The 17,255-nt window shown below is 41.8% G+C and overlaps 1 protein-coding gene across 6 annotated transcripts in view; it reads left to right on the top strand.

Moving 5' to 3' along the window:
• Tnrc6b (trinucleotide repeat containing adaptor 6B) overlaps positions 1 to 17,255 on the top strand; it is a 231,665-nt gene that overhangs the window by 174,153 nt on the left and 40,257 nt on the right. For 4 of the 6 annotated variants that reach the window (XM_060389007.1, XM_060389005.1, XM_060389006.1 and 1 more), the window contains 6 exons: positions 3,801 to 3,976; positions 6,025 to 6,099; positions 6,871 to 6,916; positions 8,196 to 8,332; positions 9,259 to 9,429; positions 13,507 to 13,632. In XM_060389007.1, coding sequence (XP_060244990.1) covers positions 3,801 to 3,976; positions 6,025 to 6,099; positions 6,871 to 6,916; positions 8,196 to 8,332; positions 9,259 to 9,429; positions 13,507 to 13,632 — 731 coding nt within the window. The remainder of the gene's footprint in view (positions 1 to 3,800; positions 3,977 to 6,024; positions 6,100 to 6,870; positions 6,917 to 8,195; positions 8,333 to 9,258; positions 9,430 to 13,506; positions 13,633 to 17,255) is intronic. The other 2 variants (XM_060389009.1, XM_060389008.1) reach the window with 1 other exon arrangement.

The following is a 17,255-nucleotide window of genomic DNA, read 5'->3' as shown; positions in this document are numbered from 1 at the left end:
CCTGCTATCTTTCCACTTCTTTTTCTGAATCGACTCATACTTGCTGTTGAGCCTTGACCTAGATTCCTAAAGGCCAGAAATTACCTGAACATTCTGCAAAGAATCCCAGTAATGCCAGAAACTGTGGATTCTCTTCTCTGGCAGAACCTACCGTATTTCTCAGAGTTAATGCACGGTTCCATTGTAAGCCCTAAGGCTGCATTAAGCGTTTCTATTATCTAAAACTTTTGGCAGCAACTGGGAAAGCTAATGGTGTTACTCTCTTACCTGAGGCTGCTACTTTGGCAGCTTAGTTTGCTCAAGATTAACGTTTTTTCTTGAAAAGTGCTTTTTGCCTTTAACCTTCTCAGCTTGTACAGCCCTCTGCACCTCCTGGCTCCCCACGCCCAGAGGCTGTGGGAACTTGACACCAAATGTGCACAAAGCAGGGCTGGGGATGAATTGTGGAGAATTCCCGCTCTTAGTTGCCAGGTATTCTCCCTCTACCAATGACGCTTTTGCTTTCCAAGCATTTCAACCTCTACCCACAAGTTTTCTAGTTGCAATCCTTTCTAATTGTTCAACCATTCTTCTAACCTTTAAGATGGAATGCAGGAAGACAACAAGGCAAAACCAGAGAATCCCGTTTGGGAGCAAAGTGGGAATAAAACCATCAGTAGCAGTGGCAGTAAACCTTATGCTTGTATTCTGAAAGGTATTTTCATCTCTCCATACCCTGCTGTCTCCTCTGTTTCTCCCTACTCCACCCCAATCCCTTCCATCACCCCAACACCAGGTAGGAGAGAGAAAGGGTTCTTAGCTGCTTCCTGCTGGTTAGGGTCATCGGGTTCCTTGAAGCCAGTCCAGTCCTCATTTCAGGAGATCTCCAGCTTCTTGTCTCACAACAGCAACCAGGAGCAGTAAGGAGGAAGCAGGAGCAGCCTTGTTCTTTCTTGGAGCCTCCACACTCTCTGGGGCTGGCATTTATTCTCTCTCCAGTGTCCTTAGATTTAAACTGTGTGCAGCTGGCAGAGAGCTCCTCTCAGAGCCCAGATGAGGCAAATAGTCTGCTGCTGTGGACCATCTGAATCAGTCCCACATCCCCCACCTGCGATTAAAACAAAACCATGTTATATCCACAACAAGACTGTGGGATTTTTTTCTGGGACTTGATCAACTTTGGAATCACTTCTCCCCCACCATAAAAGCCATCATTTTTCTTTTCACATCCTGTGGTGTCTCTATTAGTTAGGACCATTTGTATTTGAAGCCTGTATCCTCTCTTTGGGTAATTTGAATGAGGAATGTTCAGAAGAAGAGATAAATTATTCCACTGACACTGACATGGTATGCTCTTCCACAGCCAAAAATGTGTTACATTTCACACTGAGTACTGTGATTACAAATCAGATACAACTGGGAGCCGTGGCACATGTCTTTAATCCCAACACTTGGAGAAGCAGAGGCAGGTAGAGTTCGAGGTCAGCCTGGTCTACAGAATGAGCTCCAGGGTAGCCAAGGATATACAGAGAAACCCTATCTTAATATATATATATATATATATATATATATATATATATATATATATATATATATATATATAATTTAAAAAAACAAGACAAGGAACAAGGTCTTTTCCTGTTGAGTATAAAGTTGAGGGCATCCTGCTTGCTAGGCAAGTGCTGTACCACTGAGCTATTGCCTAAGTCCACTCTTATAAACGTGTGTGTGTTGGAGGTCAGAGGACAGTTTTGTGGAGTTGTCTATTTTGTTGTTGTTTGTTTGAGACAAGCTTTCTTTGTGCAGCCTTGGCTGTCCTGGAACTCCCTATGTACACCAAACTGGTCCCGAACTCACAGAGAACTGCCTTAAAGGAGCTTGATTCTCTACTTTTGAAAAACATTTCATTCAGATACCAGGGAACAAAATCAGGTTGTCAGTCTTGGTGGCAAGCACCTTTACCACTGGACCATCTTACTGAGCCCACTTTTTTTTAAGTTTATGTTTTATTGGTATTTTATGTATGTGGGTGTTTTTCCTGCATGTATGTCTGTGCACCACATCCATGCAGTGCCCTCAGAATTGTCAGATTTCCTGGGATTGGAGTTACAGAGCTATGAGCTGCTATGTGAGTGCTAGAAATTGAACCTGGGTTCTCTGAAATAGCAGTCAGTGCCATTTCTCTGGACGCATTTTTTTTTTATTTCTAATAATTTATTTTTATCTGTACACATTAGTGTTTTGCCTGCATGTATGTCTGTGTAAGGGTGTCAGATATTGGAGTTACAGACAGTTGTGAGCTGTCATGTGGGTTCTAGGAATTGAACCTGGGTCCTTTAGAAAAGCTGTCAGTGCTTTTAACCACTGAGCCATCTCTGCAGCCCCAGACCCATTTTTATAAATGGATCAGTATGCTATATATGTATTTAGTTTCAAACCTGGTGCTTATCAGAAGATGGTGTAAAGCCTGCGCTTGCACAATACACATATCATGCAGGGTTGTATAAAACTGTAACCCTTTGTACCATCCAGCTGTCAATACTTCGAGTAATAGTCCTGCCTATTGCTCTTCCATCAGAAAGTCTCTTTGTGTGACTAAGATGAACTCCATGGAAGAGTCATGGTGTTCACTTGAACCTACTATAAAGAGAGATGCCACAGTTGGAAGAACCAGCCACCCTGTGCTTTGCAAGTGGCAACTTATTTGGCTCTCATAGGCCTGGTCTTGGCCTCAAGGATAGCGCCAGTCACTGGAAGTTGTACAGGGAAGAGCCACTTACAAGTCCCCACTCCAGTGAAGAGGGCAAACCCACTTCCATACAGTATTTTTGGAGCGAAATGAATGATTTCTAGCAAACTTGATATTAACAATATTTGTTCAAAGGGTGTGGTGATAGAACAGACTGGAGACTGGTGTCCAGGGCCCTCCTCTTTTGATGGTCCCGTGTTCTTTTCTTCTCCCATTCTGCCCTCTGTGTGCTCCTTCTTTGTTATTAAAGCTACAACACATCTAGGATCCTCCTCAGTAGCTAATGCTTTTTTAATTTATTTGTGGACCTAAATCAGCTTCAACCCCATGGCTTTGTGGGGTTTTTGCTGTTTGTTTGTTTGCTCATTTTTTCGAGATAGGGTCTTTCTGTGTAGCCTTGACTGTCCTGGAACCAGGCTTGCCTAAAACTCAGAGATCCACCTGTCTCTGAGGGCTGGGATTAAAAGGTATGTGCCACACCACCAGGTGGCCTTGTTTTCACTCACATTTTTATTTCTGCTTCATCCCAAACACAGTAGACAGTTATGTTTTGGTCATAACTGAAATGCCTACATTTGGTAGTGTAAAGCAACTCTTTGCCACAGCAGTCATCATCACTAAGAAGAACCAGTTTATTCTCAGTGAAATGCAAAATTCACACTCATTCATATGCCACACACAAACACACAGTTTTTGTTGGTTTGGAATAGGTGACTAAAATATTCCATACTGTCCTCAAACTTAGGATAGTCCTCTTGCCTTAGTGTCCCAGGTGCTGGGATTACAGGTGTGTTTCACCACCGAGTTCTGAAATTCTTTATAGTAGCATTGAGTTCTTTTAAGTCTTGAAATCACTATCTCCTTGGGTGCAGGACAAACCATAGAAGTAAGTAGTCAAAAGATCTTGATTGTAAGGTCTTGTCTGCCCTCTTAAGTATGAATAATGCATTTGCCTTGCCACGTAGATGGAGTGGACAAAACTGCAAAGATCTTAAAATGCTATATGCACAAAGAATTTCTCTGTTTGTTATGTGTACCTACTGCAAAGAACTGATTCACTCTTTCCTTAAAGATTCCAAATCTATGCAAGACGGCTGGGGGGAGAGTGACGGGCCGGTCACAGGAACTCGCCATCCTAGCTGGGAAGAGGAAGATGATGGAGGAGTCTGGAACACCGCCGGCTCTCAGGGAAGCACTTCCTCCCACAACTCAGCAAGCTGGGGACAAGGAGGAAAGAAACAAATGAAGGTAGTGCTTTAGAAATGTTTCAGTTTGCTTACCCACTCCTAGAATGCAAAACTGAGAATTTATTCTTGGAAGGCATGAGGCAGCTGGCGTCACCAAGATCATAAGTAAGAAGAAAAGTAGTTCCTTATAAATTAATAACTACTTCCCTTGTGCCCACTAATCTTCATATCCCATGGCTCTGAAATATTGAAGTAGCACTTCAGGTAAAATGTAATTTGTAAGGTAGAGGTAATTGAGTTTTGGTTTCCATGTTATAATTTATTTTAATTCCTGAGGCCTGCTTGTAATGTCTTATGCTTTTGCATTTAAAGACAAAGAAGTGCTTTGGGCAAATCTCCATGGAAATGCAGAAAAGTCACTGAATAGTACTGGTTCTCCCAGTCGTGATCAGTGGGTCTTGGTTTACCTGATTCATCCCAAGGCCCAGAGCCCTTCTCCCAATAGAATGAAACCCAATTGTTAGCACTACTATAACTAAATTCTTTTCTCCCATCCTGTGCCAGGCTGTGCCTTCCAAACACCTTGCTTTCCTTATAAAACCAAGTGTCCTCTTGGAATATCATGAGTTTATTACTGATTTTATAGTCCTGGGGACAGAGCCCAGAGCCCTGAGAGTGGTAGGCAAGCACTCTACTGCTGTCTTTGCATAGGGCGCTAGTATTTCGTCTGCAGCCATGGTCTTTGCACCTGAGCCACTGTCTTGACACATTCTTCTTTTTACCCTAGCTTTTCCTCTACTCTCTTTCCCTCTCTCTCTCTCTCTCTCTCTCTCTCTCTCTCTCTCTCTAGAAATAAGTTGTGCAGTGGTGGCTCACGCCTTTAATCCCAGCATTTGGGAGGCAGAGGCAGGTGGCTCTCTGTGAATTTGAGGCCAGCCTAGTCTATAGAGCAAGTTCCAGGACAGCCAGGCCTACACAAAGAAACCCTGTCTTGAAAAACCAAAATTCAAGGTGTTGGGCTAGAGAGACGGCTCAGTGGTTAAGAGCACTGGCTGCTCTTGCAGAGGACCTGAGTTTGAGTCCCAGTACCCACATGGCTGCTCACAACCACCTGTAACTCTAGTCTTGGGGGATCTGATGCCCTCTTCTGTCTTCTCTGGGCACCAGGCACACATGTGGTACACAGACATACACCCATGCAAACAAAATTAAAATTACCTTTTTAAAAAAAAGGAGAAAAGAAGTAAGAATAGGAAGCATATACCCATGATGTGCTTAATTTGAACCTGAAAGCCGGCTCTGCGAAATGCATCTTAGCCAGTATCCTCCCAGGCTTCAGATCCCCAATACTGTCCCACAAGAGCCTCAGGTGGCCGTCACCTGGCCTTCAGTCCTTGTCCTGAAGCTGTGGGTTTCAGGATCCTAACTTTTTCTCTGTAGGGTGGAACAGTTGGTTTCTGTTAGAGTATTCGGTTGAAGCAGTTTTTTCCTGGGTTTCCCTTCATTAAGGACTTGTTCTGGTCACTAAATTGCACTACAGGCACTGCTCAGCATCTTGGTGACTCTCCTGTTGCACGACCTGCTTTGTTAGCTTTGTTAGCTTTTGGTCATTTACAAATTAGCAGTGGATCCAGATTAGCTGAGTGAAAGAGCCTAACTGAACCCTCCCACTCAGGTGGCAATCAAGATTTAATTAATTGGGATGCTTCAGTTCTGATGCCAGTGATTCTGACCTTTAGTACTAAGTACTATTTTTTAATGTGATAAAATACACATAATGTAAAACTTGTCATCTTAACCATTTGTAAATATGCAGATCAGTGGCTTTAAGTATGTTCACACAGTTTCCTTTTAAAGCTGAAAGCTCTGCATTAGTAAACTCATCTCTACTTCCTTCTAGGAGGACTCTTTTATTTATTTACATGTGTGTGTAGATATATATTATATATGTATATATATATCTTATATGTATATATATCTTATATGTATATATAAGATATAAAAAATATCACATTCAAAAAGGTGAACTCTTGGCTCTGCATTTTTAGTGTGTAGTTTGGGAGGCTGTGATAAGCTCTGTGACTGAGGTTATATGTTTCATTTCTGTAGTGCTCACTGAAAGGTGGAAACAATGATTCATGGATGAATCCTCTTGCCAAACAGTTTTCAAATATGGGATTGCTGGTAAGTTTTATTTTTCTTCATGTGTAAACTTTTCCCAAATTTCAGGCTCACTGCAAATTTAAGGCCCACTGCCATGTACACTGCAAAATTAGAGATTTAAAATATGGGTTAAGAAATGTTCTTGGCCCTTTGAGCTAAACAGTATTACTTTCTGCTTTATTAAGTGATATATGCCATGTCTTTGTGTCCTTTTCCTTAAAAAGTGGGGACAAAAAGACTCTTAACCTGACACTTGTGCCTTTTGTTTGCATCATCTTTTTTTTTTAATAACCAAAAAACTATGCTGTGATTTATTATCTCTAGAGAATAATTTATGCAGGATCTCTAGTTTCCTTATCTCTTGGAACACTGTGGGGACACCCTGTCCTGTTTGCCAAAAGACAGATGATTTAGCTTGGCTACACAGTTCAAGATTGGATTCCTTGACAAGTCACAAGAAGTTGTCATCATTTGGCTACTACTTGCGGAATGTGACCATGCATAGTTAAGAATAAGTTTCTTTCTCTGGGCAGCTGTTGGACTTGCTCTCTGTCCATAGCTGTACTGAAGTTGCTTACGTGTGGAATTGAATGTTAGACATTTAATTAAACACGGATGGCAGTGGAATTGCGATAGCAACGTTACAGGCTTCACTCCAGCTCCACTGCTAGCTTAGAAGGTCTTGTGGGATGCTGGTAGTAAGATGTGGCTTTCACCTGGAAAAGGATGCCTCTTCTCTGATTCAAAATGTGTATTCTTGTTTCTCACTTGTGTTTGTTTTGTTTTATTCAGAGTCAAACTGAAGATAACCCAAGCAGTAAAATGGACTTGTCTGTAGGTGTGTATCTCTCCACAAATAGAAATGGGACATATCTATGGCTTTGGCAGACCCCTGGAGTCTCCCGCCCTGCTTTTGTTGAGGCAGTCAGATCCATAGGCATTTACTATATGCTTTATTAATATTTCATGCAAGACATAGTATAGGGGTTGAAAATAACTGAAGAGCTAGGAAGGAATGTAAGGGAAGGTTGAGTGCCAGGTGAACTGGTTAGCAGTGAAGAGACTGAGTCTGCCTCAAGAGACAGCCTTGCTCATCTGAGGCAGTTGCCGCTTCAAAAGTGTGAGATTGACTAGACCAGACCTTATTAGCATCCAGATTCTTTTTCAAATACTGAAAGCTGGATTCAGATTGTTTTAATATGTCTGTGATACTGCTGGTCTAGGCCCTCAAGTGACTCTGTCCCCCAGTTCATCATCTTTTCCATTGTAACTGGTCTAGGCCCTCAAGTGACTCTGTCCCCCAGTTCATCATCTTTTCCATTGTAACTGAGCAGATGCAGGCTCAGCTCTTCATCTTCAGGATTTTTCTCAGGAATCTTTTGCTCATCTCGAACATAAAAAGAGCCAAACTGAGAGTAAGAGAAAACAGTCCCAGGTAGCAGTGGTAATCTACAGTTTGAGCTGCAACCCAATCATATATCATACAGCAGATTTATAGGGCTGAGAAAGGAGGAAGACATGGAGTCATCGCACATGTAGAGAGGAGGGAATAGCATCACACATGTGGAGAGGAGGGAGTAGTCATCTCGTACCAAGGGGGGGAAATATCATCACCCCTGTAGATTAAGCTGAGCGGGTTCTACAGACATGATCAACTGTGTTAAATTCTTACTCTTTAAATCTTAGGGCAACAGGTGTGCCTCTGATCTTTCTCTTCCCATAACTGCTTTAAACTACAACCATGTATCCAACAGGTGCTAACATAGACAGATAGGCAGCTTTCCTCACCGAGAACATTTAACTTCATGAGCATGATGTATTCAACCAACACAATGACTGCAATCCAAATATATGCTTAGTCAGTTTTGGCTCAAGACTCTCCTTCAGCCTTTCATAGTAGACAAGCTGCAGCAGATATATATATATGTATTTAATTTTTAAGTGGGCCCATATGTGTTCCAGGAACAGAACAAGCACCCTGAACCAGTGAGAACTCTCCTGATCTCATTCCAGAGAGTAGAGAGGATTTATATGCATGACTTCATAGAGCAGGTGGGCCAGGTTACGTGTGGCTCTTGAGGGAGGTATTGATTCTTGAAGTTTTTATGTCCTTTCAGATAAGAAATTTGATGTGGACAAGCGAGCAATGAATCTCGGGGATTTTAATGATATCATGAGGAAGGATCGACCTGGGTTCCGTCCACCTAATTCCAAAGACTTGGGAACTGCAGACAGTGGGCCTTATTTTGAGAAGGTGAGTTGAATGCTTTATTTAAAATAAAAATTTATGAGAATCACTGTGTTCTTATTTACCTTCTGATAGCTAATTCTAGAGAACTCAGCGACTAGAACATGAATATCACCTGCATTAATGCAGCAACATGAAATAGCTGATGTCAACAGGTGATCGGGCAGGAGCAAGAGCTGTCTGTCCTTGGTTTTTTTGTGATGAAGCTCTAAGTTTTGAGATATTCATGAAGTTTGGGGGAGATCATGGGCACTAAAAATATGGAAAGAAACTTTAGAGATAAGTTTACTCTGCACTCTTGTCCCTGCTGCTGTGCCAGATGAGACCTGGGCTTTGTGAAAACATAAGTATCTTCTATGAGCTTGGTGTCGGGTCTGGAAAAGGTTCTCCATCTTTCCTACTTCCCTAGTGACTTGTGTTTAGGTAAATCATATATTCTTCAAATTCTCATTCCTGATTGATGCCAGTAATTTTTACTCACTTGTTCTGACTTTTAACATTTCTAATGAAATTATTCCTGGATTCAGAAGACTGTTTTAGAGTGCTCCTGGTCCCCACAAGACATTTAAAACCAAAGCATGGAGATCTGGACCCAGTAACATTGGTCTAGGTGCCTCCATATTCCCAGGAAGATTGCCTGGTTTCTGCTTCAGGAGCCACGCCACCAGAGTAAACAGAATCTGGCAACTCTTGTCCTGTTGCGGTGGGCTGACTGAGTTACTAACTCAGAGCAAGAGAAAGTGTCTATGGAAGAGGTTGACAGATGGTGTCTGCTGGGCAACAAGATGATTACTGTCAGATCCAAATTCATCCTGGGTTATTGCTAATCCACTCTCAATTTGTTTATTCCTGTGTGTCTCTTTCCCTTCTTGCATTCTGTTGCTTCACTAACCAACACTCATTGTGATTGGCTAACTCCTACTACCTTTCAGCTGACTTTGCCTTTCTCCAATCAAGATGGGTGCCTTGGGGATGAGGCTCCCTGCTCTCCCTTCTCCCCTTCTCCCAGCTACAAGCTGTCTCCCTCTGGTTCCACACTACCCAACGTCAGCCTTGGAGCAATCGGCACAGGGCTCAACCCCCAAAACTTCGCTGCTAGACAAGTAAGGAGGCCTCTCAGATTTGTAATTGCTTGGCTGTGGCCTCGACTTGGCCCTGGTCGTCAGTTTATTGCATCATTTGTCTGTCTTGGGAAACTTGTTGATTACTGAATGCACAGAATGATACTAGGTGTAGGTTTTACATCGTTCAGCCCATAGAACCCATCTCTCTTCATGTTTCTCAACACGGGTTTTACTTTAAATCTGTTTCTTTTATTTTTTTCATTTTTGATTATAATTGAGTTAGGAAAATATGAATGAGACTCTTACAGATACCTTATATAATCTAGTTATATACATTTGCCCTTTCTAATATTAGATTATATGTTTGCCTGGAGAGATGGCACAGCAAGCAGTTAAGAGCACTTGATATTCTTGTGGAAGATCTAGGTTTGTTCCCATATGGCAGCTCATAGCCCCCTGTAACTCCTGTTCCAGGGGATCAGACACAAGCTTCTGCAGTCACTAGGCAAAAACATGATGCACAGACATACATGCAGGCAGAATACTCATATACTTAAAATAAAAGTAAATATTTTAAAAGCCATTAGGATAGATTATAAGATATAATCCAGGGATCTCTTTAATATATCTGCTAACCAAAAATTAATAGTGAAACTAGTAAGATTAAATATTTAAGGGTTACAGCATCTTAAAAATCTAGATCCTTGGGACTAGGGAGTTAAGTGTCATCTTTAGAATTCAAACCCCAGTACTTACATGAGAAGGAGAAGCATGACTCTTTTGAAGAGTGGCTATTTTTCAAACATTGGTGGTTGCCAGACTTAGTCCTCCAAGCAATGGCCACATACTAGCATCCACACTGGCAGGCTGATCAGGTGATGATGCATGCTTGCTCTCACCAGCCAGAGGGACACAGCAGTGATGTTTCCCTACCTGTAGTTCCGTGACTCCTCATTTGTCACTGTGTCTTTACCTCCGGATGAGCCCAGGAATATGAATTAAACCATGTGTGGTTGAATCTGTTCTGTTTTGTGTGATGACTGTCATGTGGACAGCAGGACGGCTCACCCCACAGTCAAGTTATACACAGCCTCTCCCATGCAGATGTAGAGTATATTATGCTGTATCCATGTGTCCAGATTAGTTATCTCTGCATTGGGGGTCATAGACAGTTTTTCTGTTTCCCTCCTTTAATTTCAGTGACTTGTTTGTTTGTAGTTTCCTAAAGGGGATGGCTGTGTATTGCTTACATGAACTGAGAAAATGTTTTAAGGTTGCTTATTTTATATTGACATATAGAAAATATAAAATACAAATGTGGTTCCAGGTTTGCATAAATATTTAATGCTTTTAGTAGGTAAACTCAAGTTTAATAGACCAGCTATCAGCTTGGTATTAGACTTTAAGAAAAGGCAATTCCACTGGGCACAGTGGCACACTGTGTTATTTCCAGCAGTCAGGGATGCAGAGTCAGGCTGATATTTGTGAGTTAGAAGCTAGCCTGGTCTACAAAGCTAGTCCACGACAGCCAAGGTTACACAGAGAAACCCTGTCTCAGAAAACAAACAAAAACAAGAAAAGGCAGAGCCCATCATTATCACGTCGGTGCATATGTCCTACCCAAATAGGTTCTAACTGTTTCACACTGTTGTCGGACAGAGTTCATTAAATTTACTTCATAATTAAAACATAAACTTAAGCCAGGCATGGCAGCACACCTTTAGTTTAGTGCTTGGAAGACCAAGGCAGAAAGATGAGGAGGCAGTAGTGGGAAGCCAGCTTGGGCTGCAATGTAGAACTCTGCCTCTAATAATAAGAAGCAATATTTTTTTTTTTTTTTTTTTTTTTTTGCCAAATCACAGAACTTTTCAGTCAGTTTGCTAATTTTATTTTAAATTTATATACTTTTCTGATTTAAACCCTGGGGTTGAGGCAAATATCCCCAATAATTAGGAGGGCATCTTAGAATTTCCACATCTACCAGGAAAGCCTAACAAAGTTAGACAAACCACCATTGGCCTGTGTACAGCCTTTGAGTCACTGTCTCCTTAGTTCCTAGAGTTCATGTTTTTTAAGGCCACATATATATGGTTGCCCTCAGCAAATCCCTGAGAATCGGCCAATCCGAACCAAGAAAATGAGCCATGTTAGGATAGCAGCAAAGCGTCAGTATAAACTGCTGTTGGTTTGCTTGTATTCACTTCAGAAACATCAGGATGCTATGTGGTGGCTTCAGACACTTCAATTTAGGCATGAAGCTGAGAATCTTCTTATCAAAGGAAAGGCTGAAATTTAAAATGACTCTAGCTGGGCATAGTGGTACACATAGGCGGAGTTTGAGGCCAGCCTGGTCTACATAGTGAGTTCCAGGACAGCCAGGGCTACACTGAGAAACTCTGTCTCAAAAAAAAACAAAAGTAAAATTTGGGTGCAGTGATGTAAATTAAGCAACCCTTGGAAAAATAAAATTTGTGGTTGATCTCTGGTCTTTTAATGATATATACAGATTTTAATTGTCATTTCAATTTTCTGTTTGTAATCATTTTTAGTTTCGGTGCTTTTTAAGTTCATTGATTTGCGTATAGCAGTCTCTTAATCTAATTTTGAATCATTAAAGCCATCACAGTAACTTCAGTGTTCTGGAACTTAATGATGCTATGTAAATTCTTTAAGATTATCTTATCCCTATGTTAAACTGGGAATAGTGACCTCAGTTTAAAAATGCATTATGAGCTGTCTTTGCTGAAGATGTTCAAAAAACATCGTTTTTAAATGAATGATTGGTGGGTCATGGATATTTGCAAATGATATGCTATCCTATAGACCAAGGCTTAACAGAGTTCTGAGAATGCCCAAAGGAAAGATTAAACTGGTACAATGGGGGTGGAGGGGGCAATAGAGAATGACTGAATCATGGTTTTAGTGGACTTTGTCAGAGAGTTCCAATGTTTTGATAGCACAGAGGGGGATCAATCACTTTGTGCTTGGGATGAGGAAGAGGCATTGGGGAAGATACCCTCCAGGGACCCTTTAATTCAGGCCTTGAATAAGGAAAGAGTACACAGTGAAGAGAAGCTTAAGGTGCCGGTGATGGGTGGTGCATGCCTCCATGCCAGCCTGAGCTACTTAGTAAGACACTGTTTGGGGGATTGGGACAATCCTCGGACAGAGGAAACAGTGTCAAGTCACCAAATGCAGTTTCTTTACAGACGAACTTTCCTTAGCTAGAAACAAATCAGAAAGGCGGGGCTCTGGAGCCCAGTGTCCCCTGCTCTTGTTAGAAGATTAGAGATGAGCTCAGATCTTCATTGGGAATCATGAAATTAAGCTTTAAAAAAAAAAAAAAAAAAAAGTAGGCTGATATTTACACTTTTGAATAAGAAGTTACAGGTGAGTAGTGTTTATTTCCATAATCTGGAATGATATGTAGTGTATCATTTTCTTCTTATTTTGATGTGAGATTGATGAGCATTTTCTTATGTAACAAAGAAAGCCAACAGACTGAAAATAGGGAAGGGTTCTCAGAGCTAGTGGGGAGGGGTGTCCTTGTGGGTGGCTTTGATTGGCTGAGCCAACTGATAGAAGGAAGGGATACCAGTGTTACTTTACAGCTGATAGTTGGGTTGTAGTTGTGCTTTTACCCAAGCGCCTTTTAGAATGGATCTCAGATTATAAAGTTTGAGAATTAAATTTGATAAACCCAGACTTTTAAAAAAAGAGTTGTTAAGCCAGGTGTGGTGGCACACACCTGTAATCCCAACACTTAGGGGGTTCACTTCAGCTGACCACAGAGTGAGACCCTGTTTCAAACAAGTAGTCTAGAAAGCTTGTACAGCCAGTTCCCTTCAGTCACAGGGAATGGAGCCCTGTACCTCTAATGTTTGAATTTAACCTGTTCAGTTTATAGAATTTAATCAGACCACCTGTAGTAAATTATCTGACTTGAAGTCACTATCCCCCAAAATCCCAGCATGAAGAGCCCCTCAGTTCTAAAATGAATGCTGTCGTACCATGGAGTAGAGGTTTTGGTGCTTCTTAGGAATAGAGACCAGAATTGCTGCTTAACCATCTTCTTGAATTGACAAGAAGTCCTGACTGGTGCTGTTCCCTCTGCAGGGCAGCAGTCACGGTTTGTTTGGAAACAGCACAGCACAATCGAGAGGCCTGCACACTCCAGTGCAGCCACTGAGTTCTTCTCCTGGTCTCCGGGCGCAAGTGCCTCCCCAGTTTATCTCCCCCCAGGTAAGAAAGTTTGTCTTCCAGGTCACTTGCCTGGTCGATGCACCAGAAAAGAGGAAAGGTTACAGTTGGACAATTGGCAAATCCAGGTGTCCAGTATCCGCTCCTCTTTTTAAAGTGCATCAAGAATACAAAGTAGGTGCTTTGCAACAACTGATTGTCTAATACTGGTGTGTGTGTGTGTGTGTGTGTGTGTGTGTGTGTGCGTGTGTGTGCGTGTGTGTGCGTGTGAGTGACTAATTAAAAGCGGTTTAAATTCTAAGGTGACTGTTCAGAAACAGAAATTATTTTTCTGAAGATAAACAGAATTAGAAGATTCTTCGTATTTCTAAAGAACTCTGAGTAGCTGATTGCTAAAATACTGACTTCCTCCTCTGAGAGAACCCTAGAGCTGATGCAGAGGCCATTGAGATGGGCCACTCTAAAGCAAAGGAAGCAGCAGTTATCATGATAAATGTCGAAGATGGTCAGCAAAGCTTGGGAAACAGGGTGATGCTTCACCTGGTTAAATGGTACTAACAGTGATATTTAAACTGGATCTTGAAGAGTAAGTTCAAAATTCCTAGCATAGCCACGTTAAAGAGGCCTTCTTCAAAACCTCGCACTGCTGTGGTAATAGCCAACACTTGGCATGTCTCAGAAAGGCAGTTGTTTTGAATGGTTTGTATGAACAGGTTGCTAGAGATGCAGGCATTCATCAATGAGATGGGAAGAAAATAGATAAGGAATTAGGGGCAAAATTCTTGCATTGCTCAGGAGTTTGGATCTTGTCTTGTAGACCCACCTTTGTCAGCTTGTTGATAACCATAATCTGGCTGCTACTTAAAGGTCTTCCTCCTCTCCTCCCTCTGTTAAGGCAGAGTCCTGGGATTTGGGTCCTGCTCAATCCTAGGTAGTTTTCTTTTAATATGTATACACTATATTTACATTAATTTAATATAACAAAATACACATTATTTTTACCTGTGAGTCTGTGTGTATGTGTGTGTGTGTGTACATGTATGTGTCCCGTTTGTGTACAGTGCTCATAGAGGCCACAAGAGGGTGTCAGATCCTTTTGAACTTGAATTATACAGACAATTAGCTACAACCAAACTCCAGCTCTGTGTGTCCCTCTCTGTCCTGTCCCATCCCTACTTCACTGGATTGTTTTTGTGTTGTGGCTCCTGTAGACAATAGAATGTTAAGCAAGGTTTTTCAGTGATGAAAAAAAAGCACATGGTCTGAGAGGTGACACTGGCAGTAAGATGGGGTTTTTTTACATGTTGGAAAAAAACAGAGAATAGCGCTGGCACAAGCTAAACAGCAGTGACAGTAGAGGTCAGGCCCACTTGGGAAGGTCACCTTCTATCTTTGTGTGTCCTAACCCTTCTCTGAAATACTTAGTTCACTTGGCTCTCAAGCACCTTACATTGGTTCTCTGCCTCTTTCCCCCCTCCCAACACTGATCATCAGACTGTTCTGGTTCTCAAAATTCTCATAGCATACAGCCACCACTGGGTGACCTCATCTATTCCAGTGACCTTCATACTGAATTCCAAAATTGTGCCTGCTGTGTTGACACCACAAACTGCTATATGTGTCCAAATTAAAAAAAAAAAAAAAAAAAAAACTCTCTTCCAGATAAGCTGTGCTCCTATTCTGCAGTTGTTTGCACCAAAGACCCACAAGCTAAATTATGATCCTTCCCAACATCACAGTCTACATTCAGTCCAGTAAATTCTCCCTTCAAAACTTAAAGTTACCTTTGGGAAACCTTGATAAACTCTTTGAAGATAGAGGGTAACACTGGAGACAGAGATTTTTAAAAACCAGTCTCCACCAGGCATAATGGTGCATACCTTTAATCTCTGCACTCAGGAGGCAGAAGCAGTCAGATCTCTGAGTTGGAGCACAGCCAGGGCTACACAGAGAAACCCTGTCTACAAAACAAACAAACAAATTAAAAAACAAAAAACAAAAACAAACAAACAAAAAAAAACTTGATCCAGGGGTCTGGAGAGATAACTCAGAGGTTAAGAGCACTGGCTGTTCTTCTAAAGGTCCTGAGTTCAATTCCCAACAACCACATGGTGGCTCACCACCATCTATAATGAGATCTGGCGCCCCCTTGTGGCCTACAGGCACACATGCAGGCAGAATACTGCATACCGAAGGAAGGGAGGAAGGGAAAGAAATCTTTTTTAAAAAATGGCTTCTTGCATAGCAATGAGGACCAAAGGTCAGGAAAAACCAACCACTTTGATACAGGTTCTGACTATTAGCTCTACTAATGCAGTCCCTAACAGGCTGCCATCATAGATAGTCCAGGCCCTCTTGCCTATCTGTCCCATTTTCCTTCACTCAGTTGTTGCTATCTGTAGTGTAAGTCACACTAGCCCTGTTCTATAGCCACAATGTCCACTCTGGTAGCTATTAGCAGAGGAGGACTTGAAGTGTGGCTTGTTTCATCATTAAATTGATGTAGCTGTGCCTAGTGCGCATCTGCTTCAGCAGTACAGGAAGCTCTGTGCAGCACTGCCGTCAAACATGGCACATCACGCTGCCCTGTGGTTCGTGGTGACCTCGCTCAACCTATATGTTATGTCTCGACCATCAAGTGACTCCAAAACACCAGTCATACTTTTAGAACACTTTTCTCGGGCTACCAGTCAGCTCGATCACTTCCTTGGCTCTCTTTATTCAAAGCACCTTATCCAAGATGCTTTCTTAGGCTAAGCTTTGAGCCTTCCAGTACTTCTCCACTCCTCGGTCTCCTTACCCTCCAGAGCTTTCCTCTGTTCCTTGGCTTTGTGCCTCTGCCCCTTGAGTCCAGCTTCACAGCGACAGGTGTTGCAGCAGTTGTATTGCAAGTAGCCCGTTGACCTCATGCATTCGCAGGCATGCTGTTCATATGTGTGCGCACTGTGGATCACTATAACCCACCGTTGTTAACACTGTGCCTTAGTGGAATAGTCTTCCTGTTGATTCCCCACCCAGCCTCTCTCCTTTAGTTCTTGGGATGGAACCGGGGGCATGCTAGGAAAATAATCTGCAAGCCACAGTGATCATTCTTCTATTTTTTGTTGTTTTTGTTTCGTAAGACTGGGTCTCACTATAACCCTGACTAGCCTTGAAAATCACAGGGATCCTCCTGCTTCTGTCTTCCCAGTGCTGGGATTAAAGGCGTAGACCACCACACCTGGCAATGTTAATCATTATTAGTGAATGTTTCATTGAATACATTTAGCTTAATTTGCTTAATACTCTCTTCCCCTCTTATTGGATATTAAATTGTTTCTAATTTTTTGCTGATATAAGTAATCTGCAGAGAAATTCTTATACAAAACCTTCAATTCTTTGTTTCTGTGTAGTGCCGCCTGGCCTTGAACTTTATGATCTTCCTGCCTTAGCCTCCCTAGTTGCATGGGCTTACATTATTTCTAAACTTAGTTGTCCAGAATGCAGTGTTTGAGGATTTTTTTTTTTACTAACATAAACACTGAACTTAGTTCAGTGATAGAAAAGTCATGTTTGAGACCCTAAGTTCTTTTCCCAACACTGCCATTTAAAAAAAAAGAATTGTAAAAGCCTTTCCCTTTAAGTCACTTTCTCTCCAGTCACTGGAATATTCAGAAAGTAACTTT

This window comes from Meriones unguiculatus, chromosome 8, assembly GCF_030254825.1.
Source record: "Meriones unguiculatus strain TT.TT164.6M chromosome 8, Bangor_MerUng_6.1, whole genome shotgun sequence".
Classification (NCBI taxonomy): Eukaryota; Metazoa; Chordata; class Mammalia; order Rodentia; family Muridae; genus Meriones; species Meriones unguiculatus.
Note: the sequence above shows the minus strand (reverse complement) of the source record. Positions and strands in the feature narration are given on the sequence as shown.